The following is a 9,623-nucleotide window of genomic DNA, read 5'->3' as shown; positions in this document are numbered from 1 at the left end:
ACTCTGTGCCACACCTCAGTTCATTATTGTAGTGGCATCTGCTTCTGATGGTTCCTTCGGCATGCCAATAAAGATTGTCAAGATCATCCCGTGTTCAGAACAAAAATGCCAGTTTCTTAATGTTTCCACTTAGGACAACGGAACTTCCGCTCCCAAACACTTTCCAGCTGAATTTACTTCTCTCCACGCCAGATGTTGGGAACTTTGGGCCCTCCGGATGTTGCTGAACTATAACTCCCATCAGCCCAAGGAAGCATGGCCAATGGGCCTGGGGACGGTGGGAGTTGTAGTTCAGCAACATCTGGTGGGCGAAAGGTTTTCCACACCTGTGCTGCAGCTCTTCAGTGTTTTCTCTGGCCAGAATTGAACCTATTGTTGCTAACAGCTCACTTTTATATCTTCACATTCATCAAAGCTGACGTCTTGCGCTCTTTGCACTGGGAAGAATTTAATTCTTGTATGGCTGTCAGTGTGACTGCAAGTACGCTCTGAACCTTGCCAGTTTTCTTGTCAGGGCTGCAAGATCTATTACAGGTCTGATTCCTTCCTTTGACATCTCTTTCCTTTGGACGTTCCTGTTCTGTCACATTTCAGTGAGAAAACACATTTCTCTTACTTCCAACCTTGCCCTCTGGATCCTGAGGGTGCCTTCTTTGCAGACACACTTTAGCAATGCTTTGGTGCAATAGATAATCTCTTCAGCTGACATACAGTATTGCTTTGCTTAAAAGTCACTGCCTTCACCTTTACTAGAATCTCCTTTTCCTCCACTTTGGGCAGGTAATGCTTTGTCTTGTCCTTGTAAATATCCCTAAATTGCTCCCCCTTTTTGTGCTTGCTGATTACTGAACTAAGGCAGATTCATAAATGAATAATCACTGTATAATAGGTAAAAACTACTGATTCCTATGGAGTAAGGACCATTGATACAGGATGATCCTGTAACATAGAAGCAAAAAAAACAAAACAAAACAAAAACCACTTTGTTTTACATTTGGCTTTTTAAAAATTTTTACTGGTGAGTGTCTGATGATGAATTTGGCAGTTGAAAATCTGCTTTAGAAACCCTGACTGATGCACACAAGTGTTATAGGTCAGTGCGGAACAGGGATTCCCCCAGATCTTTGGGTGCCAGGTTTCCCCCGCTTGATTCTTGGGTTGCTGGGGTTTGAACCAGAGCTTTGATAATTAAGGTGAGATGACATGCTAAACTTCTTTTCCTTCCAAACAGAGGGGCAGAGGGAGATAATGGCCATGCCATTAAAGGTAAAGGTACCCCTGCCCGTACGGGCCAGTCTTGACAGACTCTGGGGTTGTGCGCCCATCTCACTTAAGAGGCCAGGGGCCAGCGCTGTCCGGAGACACTTCCGGGTCACGTGGCCAGCGTGACATCGCTGCTCTGGCGAGCCAGAGCCGCACACGGAAACGCCGTTTACCTTCCCGCTGGTAAGCGGTCCCTATTTATCTACTTGCACCCGGAGGTGCTTTCGAACTGCTAGGTTGGCAGGCGCTGGGACCGAGTAGCGGGAGCGCACCCCGCCGCAGGGATTCGAACTGCCGACCTTTCGATCGGCAAGCCCTAGGCGCTGAGGCTTTAACCCACAGCGCCAAAGCCATCTACAAGACAAAACTCCCTATTGTCTCCCTCCCAAGAGGGAGATTGCCAGGGCAAGGGTGTGTGTGTGGTGTCACTCAGGAAAAAAGTTGTTCTTTTACACAGAGGATTTTTTGGCAGCTTGGTGTTCTGGGAACAAGGAGGAGGAAGTAGGAATAACTCCATGCGGGTGCTGGGACAGAGGCACAGAGATGGCATTCAAGGGTGTCTTGGAAATCCAGTGCTGCCCTGCTGGAGGAATAAGCCCCTCTTGAGATGTAATGCTCTGAACTCCCTCCATTGAAGGCTTTAACTATAAATATGTGCACATAGCCAACCAAGGTCCGTATAGCTAAAGCCATGGTTTTCCCAGTAGTGATGTATGGAAGTGAGAGCTGGACCATAAAGAAGGCTGATCGCCGAAGAATTGATGCTTTTGAATTATGGTGCTGGAGGAGACTCTTGAGAGTCCCGTGGACTGCAAGAATATTAAACCTCTCCATTCTGAAGGAAATCAGCCTTGAGTGCTCACTGGAAGGACAGGTTGTGAAGCTAAGACTCTAATACTTTGGCCACCTCATGAGAAGAGAAGACTCCCTGGAAAAGACCCTGATGCTGGGAAAGATTGAGGGCACAAGGAGAAGGGGACGACAGAGGACGAGATGGTTGGACAGTGTTCTCGAAGCTACAAACATGAGTCTGACCAAACTGCGGGAGGCAGTGGAAGACAGGAGTGCCTGGCGTGCTCTGGTCCATGGGGTCACGAAGAGTCAGACACGACTAAACAACAACAACAACATGTGCACATAAACCATATTTCTCGGCTGTGCCTTGATCTCTCAATGGAAACACAACCCTGGGTGAGTGCCTGGAACCCCCAGGAATTCTGCTACCAGTCAGCAGAGATTGGGCATGGTGGACAACCTTTATATGACATTTATTTATCCCACCTTTCCCCCAGAAACAGGACTCAAGGTGGCTGGCAAAAATTAAAATACAGATAAAGCCATATAAAAGGTTATTATTAAAATGTAATTAACTACCTGCAGATTTAAACCAATGTTATTTTATTTAAGTAAATAGTTTTCCTTCCTTCCTTTCCCTCTTTTAAATAGCTGTCAATCTTAGGAACTGATTCTCTTATCTCTTCTGAATGGATGAAGCCTCTGAGCCATCAGGAGAGCAAAAAGCATTCAGCCAATGGACTCATGGCTGGACTTTGGTGCATAAATCCCAGCCCCCATTCAGTACAATAAGCAGCATGCGCCCCTAAAAACAACACCCCACATACTTACCACATTTTGGAGTAATACTAATTACCATGGGAAGATGGAAGCTGCCAGGCTGTTAACGTCTAAAACAAGAATGTGCGAACCTCAGCCAACCCAGATGTGACTGAACTCCGGCTCCCATCATCCCTGGCAAATATGCCCAAAGGCCAGGGCTGATGGGAGCTGTAGTTCAGCAACATCTGGCGAGCCAGAGGTTCCCCCTCCCACTCTTGAACTACCAGCTCTGATTTCACATCCACCCACCATCCCAGTCTTTGTTATTTCCTCCCTGAGCTCATAGAATAAGTGACGCGAAAAAGTTCCTCTTTCCCACTCGGAAGAGGAAGCTTCAAAAGCTCCATTCCTCCCCCCCCCCCCCTTAAGTAACGGTCTGCGGGAAGGGCTGGAGAGGGAAAGAGGCGTCGGAGGAGGAGGCCACTTTGGCGCGCGCTCCCCCCGCATGGTCCCGGGACAGTAAAAACTGGAGAGGAGGAGGAGGAGGAGGCGGCGGCAACGAGACAGGAAACGGCAAAGGAAAGCCGTCCTCCAGGCAGAAAGTTTCATCCAAGGGAGTTTGGAGAGGACGAGAGAGAGAGGGAAACGCGGGGAACCCGAGATCTGATTCCAGGAACGGGGAAGCTCAGCTTCCAAAGTATTCCTCAGCCCATTTCAGAGGCGGCTGGATCCCAGCGCACCAGCAGATCGGAGATCTACCGCGCCGGGGAAGAGGCCGCCCAAGACAGAGTGTTGTCGGCTGTTGCCCGGAGGAAGGAGGCGGGGGTATCGGCTGCTGCGCCCGGGGCCTTGCATCGCGCGTCCCGGTGGACGGGAAAGGATCGCTGGGTAACGGATGACCTGCTCCCGATCCGCTACAATGGCCTGAAGAGATTTCACTTCAAAACAGAGAACCGTGGCGCTCTCTTGACTACCAGCACCGCTTGAGTGCCATGCCCTCTGTGCGCGCTCAGAGGCACTCTTTGCGCCGCAGGCTTCCCGACTGAGCAACGAGGCGCCATGACCGCCTACAGACTCAACTTGCGCGTCTTCTGGCCGCTGGTGACGTGCGGCTGCACCGCGATCCTGTACGTCTTGCAAGCGCTGAGCAGCAGCCAAGCCGGCGCGGGCGCGGCCCTCGAGGACTCGGGCTTGGGCGCCCCGCTGCTGAAAGCCTCGCTGCTCCTCTTGCTCCTCCTGGCCTGCTGGGCGCTGCGCTATCGCGCCCGGCTGCCCGGCCGCGCCCAGAGACCCGCCGGCCTGGCGGAGAGCCCCGAGGGGGCCTGGAGTGAACTTCGACGGCGGCGGCAGCAGCGCCGGCGCGCCTTGCTGGAGGACTTTTACGAGCAGCAGTTGCGGCTCTCGCCCCACGTGCTGGGCCACAGCAAGGCGCACGTCAGCCTGGTGGTGGGCGAGCTGGTGCGCGCCGGCAAGGCCCCGGACCGGCTGGCGTCGCGCGGGGACTTCGTGCAAGTGGGCAGCGCCTACGAGCAGCACAAAGTGCGCAGCCCGGACTGCTTCGACGTGCTGGTGCCTCTGCGGTTGCCGCCCCGCCTGGAGCTGCGGGTGCAGCCCCGTCGGGGGACCGAGGCGGGCCTGCTCGGAGCCTTCGTGTGCGCCCTGCAAGTGGCGGCCGGTTGCGCGCCCGACGAGGCGGGCGGCGGCCCCTCTCCGCGCGTGGCGGGGGCGCTGAGCGAGGCGCTGTGCGTGGAGCTGCCGTCGGCGCAGGGCGGCGGGCGCCACCTGTCGTCGGCGCTGGTGCTGCGCTGGTTCCAGGGCCACGTGCAGCGATGCCTGGGGGCCGTGCGCTCCCGCCTCCAGGAGCGCTGCCGGGTCAGCTTGGCCGTCGGGCCCGGCCGCCCGCTCACCTTGCATATCGCGCCTCGCTCCGACTACGTCTGTTGCCACCTTTCCATGGCCGTGCGTCTCACGCCGGCCATCCCCTTCGGCGAGGCGCTCTACCTCACCCCTTTGCCGTCGGCCCAGCCTCCGGCTCCCGGGAAGCTGGGAGCCTTCTGGACACTCAATGTCTCCAAACCGGAGCAGAAGCTGCTGGGTTTCTTCAAGGAGCAAGCTCCTGCTGACTCCTGCCACCTCAAGTGCCTGCAGATCCTCAAGGGGCTGAGGGACCTGGGGGGACGCTCTTTGGATCAGCCCCTGGGCGCTAAGTGGAACCGGATCCTTTCCTCCTACGTCCTCAAGACGGCACTTCTGTGGCTTCTCCTGCGGGGTCCCTTGCAAGCTTGGGAGGACCAGTTCCTGGTGGAGAGGCTGGAGAACCTCTTCCTGTTCCTCGTGGAAAGCCTGCAGAGGCGTGAGTTGTTGCACCTCTTCTTGGGGAACCCCAAGCTCCCCGAAGCCCTGAGCCTGCCCAAAATCCTCAAGGAAGCCGCTCCCATCAACCTGCTGGCCGACTTTGATGGCCCTACCTTGGACAAGGTGGCCAGCCAGCTCTTAAACACTTGGAAGCAGGCGCCCAAGATGATCAGGATGTACAGTGGCCACAGATACAGAAGAAAACATCCTGCCTGAGAACAGAGCAGAGGACTCTCAGTTTAAGGGAGCACCGTTTGGGCTGTGCGTGCCTTTCCTCAATCTGTGGCCTTCATAATATTAATTGCAGAGTTGGAAGGGGTTGTAGAGGTCCTCTAGTCCAACCCCTGCTCAAAGCAGGATTTGAAGTGTGAGAATAAGCATCTGTAGAGAGATCACCACCAGCCTTCTGCTTAAACACCAGCAAAGAAGAGACCCACTATCTCCCTAATGGCCCAGCAGCTCTTACCATTAGGATGTCCTAAAGTTTAGCTGAAACCTTCCATTTCCATCCTTTAGGTTCTAGTTGTGCCTTCTGAAGCTTCAGAGAACAAGTTTTATGTGTCTTCTTAGTGAGAGGCCTTCAGATATATGAAGACCATTATCCTGTCTCCCGTTATTCTCTTCTCTAGCTGTTAGGGCTTGTTTTCAGACTTGTAGCTATCCTCTGAACCAGAGCCTCCATGTGTCGCTGAACTACAACTCCCATTATCCCTGGCCTATTGGCCATGCTTGCTGAAGTTGATGGGAGTTGTAGTTCAGCAACAACCAGAGAACCAGAAGTCCCCCACACCTGTGTTGCCTTAAATGCATGATCACACTTGCAAGATATGCAAGATCACATATCTTATTAAACCTCTTCACACCTTTGAATGACGGTTTCTTGGAATCACAGGTGAGAAGAGCCCAGTTGGGATCAGATACTGCTTATAGGTTTCTCATGGGCATCTTGTTGGCCACAGTGAAAGCAGGATGCTGAAGTAGATCGATCATCAGGGCTTTTCTTATGTATGAACAGGAATCTGCTATTGACATCAACAGCAGCCTCAGTTCCATATTCAGTAACAACTTTGGGGAAGAGAGTTTTGTCAGAACTTATGAAGTCCCTACCCCTTACAATCCTGATCCTCTCCGGTTGTTATTTTTAAATATATAAAACACATGTGTACTGTAATTATGCATTTGATGTAATGTGTAGTTTGGCCCATAGGTACTTTCATTTGGAATGTGGTTAAGCCATCACAATGGGTCTGTCCTACTTTCATGTTTTTCAGATAGTTTTGCTGTCTTTCGAATGCACCACTTACCAGATGCAGAGCATAACAGAGCACATGGTCTCCTGATTGTGCTTACCTCTGATATCTTAATGCACGCTGGTGCATTTGGGAGCAAACGGTCCACAGTGACAACATGTCACTGTGCTGTTTTAAAAAACGACATCAAAAACAAATGCAAAAGTTCCCCTTAAATACACAGCACTACTGCTGGGTTATTTTATGGGCTTCAAATTACCGTAAATAGAATAGTTCTGATATCGCTAATCAAGTAGTGGGACAATTTTGGGGAAATACTATTCCTTGCACCCTGAGAATAAACACAGGTTTGTCTCCAACCGAGTTCTGCTCAGGAAATTGAAATGAGTGGACCTACAAATTTGTCATTCTCATTCACTTCAATTGTTGTGCTCATAATATGACTGAAGTTATTTTTTGGGGAAGTGAGTCTGGTCCATTTCCTCTGGATGTATCTTATTACTATCTGTTGTGGTGAGGTGGGTTCAGCTTTTGGACATTTGTACCAGCAAGTTGGAATATATGTTGTGCTTGAAGAGGGAACCCATGTATGAAGTATCGTACAGCAGCTCCTTTGGGCAGCTTCCCTTTCAGGCAGGTATGGGGAACCTGTGCACCCCAAGATATCACTGAACTACAACTCCCATCAGCCTCAGCCAGCATGTCCATTGGTCAGGGAGGATGGGCATATTCATGGAGTTCAGGAACAACTAGAAAACCACAGGTTGTTTATCCCTGCTCTAAGGCATTACTGTGGAAGAATTTGGCTGTGTGTGCACTATATCTTGGAAGCATGTGTCCTTAAAGAATTCTGGGCTCTGTTAAGGGTTTGTTAAGCGTTGCTGGGAATTGTAACCGTGTGAAGTGCTCATAATTCTTTTGAAGGGAGTGCATGTGCTTCAAATGTGCTTCAAAAGTTTATACACAGCCGACAAAGCCAGAGTTGTGTACGATATCCAGAACCGCTCTTGGCCTTGACTCGGAATGTGCTTATAGCTACAAGAGCCCTTTATCTCTAGTGTGGCTGAGGATTTTTACATGCCACTGCGCTCAAACTATTTGAAGTGATGTGGTATGCAAACTCACAGTCTGCACTTATCTGAACGGCTCATGTGACCCACAATCACATTCCCCCCTGCCCAGCTGGAAACAAAATTGGGTGTCCTCTGTCGTGTGATTTAGCATTGAGCCTGAGAACCTGAACGATTTCCCTAACATCTCACATAATGTGGGTCAATCATGAACACCAAAGATGGGATGCCGTGCTGGATGGTGATGGTCAGGGAGATGTTGGTGATGGGATGTGAAATGGTGACATTTTCCCAAGAGGGCATGAGAGATCTAGCTGTGATCCAAAGGGAAGTCTCATTTTGGGGACTTAAATACAAATATGCGTTCAGAGACCAAAAATATTAGCACTTTATTTTCATAAAGGCCTCTTATTTTTATTCTTGCAGTGTGTGTAGGCTGTGTTAAGCATTTTTTTCTCTGAAGCGCATGAGCAATACTGAGCAAAGAATTGGGTAAAAGAAACAGGTACGCAGATTTTCAATAAGCTGCCTTTAAAAAGGCAGATCCAAAATACTTACGGTACCTTAAGAGGTGCTGTCAAACCTAAATCGGTATTTTGCTTTAACCAGCTGCCTTGTTGAAAGCTACCCTCCGGTGTGTGATTTAGAAGTATCCAACTCAGGGATGGTTGGGGAGGCATGTATAAGCCCTCTTGTTGCTTCTGACAACAAACTTTGTCTGTTGACTGTTCCAGTGAATCGCTTGGTGCTGGGCCAGGCTAAAGTCTTCCCAGATTAAAATCAACAGGAGCTTGGCTTTTAACCCCTTAGTGCACAAAAGCACAGCATACCAAAGAATTGAGGACGCCGTGCTATGCTCTCCTGTGCATGGCTCTTGAGAAGCAAGTCCCACTTAGTACAATTTCCTCCTGAGCGAATGAATGTACATAGGATCAGGGCCATTGTGGGTGGTGGGAGCAGACCCTTCCCCTCGGAACTGCTTGCAGTGCTTAGCCACAAAAGAGGAAATGAAACTGAAGGTGGTCTCTGTAAGGGCTCTGGCATCTGCCTGAAGGTGCAGACCCCAGCTGCTTCACATAGAACATAAATATAGGTACAGTGGTACCTCGGGTTAAGTACTTAATTCGTTCCAGAGGTCTGTTCTTAACCTGAAACTGTTCTTAACCTGAGGTACCACTTTAGCTAATGGGGCCGCCTGCTGCTGCCGCACTGCTGGAGCACGATTTCTGTTCTCATCCTGAAGCAAAGTTCTTAACCCGAGGTACTATTTCTGGGTTAGCGGAGTCTGTAACCTAAAGCGTATGTAACCCGAGGTACCACTCTACAGGGATATTGACATGGTAGCAAATAATGTCATCAATCATAGCTGGCAGACTGGTCTGGTATCAGCACGGAAGTCAGTTTGCTTTCAGTGGTTTGCCCCCCCCCCCACCTGAGATGGGCTATCACTGATTCCAGCTGTTTTTGGACTACAATTCCCATCATCCCTGACCACTGGTCCTACTAGCTAGGGATGGTGGGAGTTGTCCAAAAACAGCTGGAGACAAAAGTTTGGGAAACACTGGGCTACCTGGGCCTTTTATGATTTTGGAGGCCTGATGGAACAGCGCCTTACTTTCTGTTTCCCATGTGAGGTTGCAGAACGAGGCTTTGTGTCTGGTGCCTTTGTAATGCCAGTTTTGACACCTAAGTTACTCAGCAGCTTTCTTGACTGGTTTACATGTAACATGCTATTTTATTTTATTTTGGAGGTGTAGACACTTTGCATCCACTGTTTGCTAATAATTAGCAGGTGGCGCTGTGGGTTAAAGCCTCAGCGCCTAGGGCTTGCCGATCGAAAGGTCGGCGGTTCGAATCCCTGCGGCGGGGTGCGCTCCCGCTGCTCGGTCCCAGCGCCTGCCAACCTAGCAGTTCGAAAGCACCTCCGGGTGCAAGTAGATAAATAGGGACCGCTTACCAGCGGGAAGGGAAACGGCGTTTCCGTGTGCGGCTCTGGCTCTGGCCAGAGCAGCGATGTCACGCTGGCCACGTGACCCGGAAGTGTCTCCGGACAGCGCTGGCCCCTGGCCTCTTAAGTGAGATGGGCGCACAACCCCAGAGTCTGTCAAGACTGGCCCGTACGGGTAGG

The 9,623-nt window shown here is 50.9% G+C and overlaps 1 protein-coding gene across 1 annotated transcript; it reads left to right on the top strand.

Moving 5' to 3' along the window:
- Positions 1–3,764: 3,764 nt before the first annotated feature.
- On the top strand, positions 3,765–6,346 carry ITPRIPL2 (ITPRIP like 2). The gene has a single exon (XM_079954142.1). It carries the CDS (start codon positions 3,880–3,882, stop codon positions 5,389–5,391), a length of 1,512 nt encoding a protein of 503 aa, XP_079810268.1. The 5' UTR covers positions 3,765–3,879; the 3' UTR covers positions 5,392–6,346.
- The last annotated feature ends 3,277 nt before the right edge of the window (positions 6,347–9,623 follow it).

Source organism: Podarcis cretensis, assembly GCF_951804945.1.
Source record: "Podarcis cretensis genome assembly, chromosome: 14".
Taxonomy (NCBI): domain Eukaryota; kingdom Metazoa; phylum Chordata; class Lepidosauria; order Squamata; family Lacertidae; genus Podarcis; species Podarcis cretensis.
The sequence above is the reverse complement of the archived record's forward strand: the minus strand, read 5'-3'. Positions and strand labels throughout refer to the sequence as shown.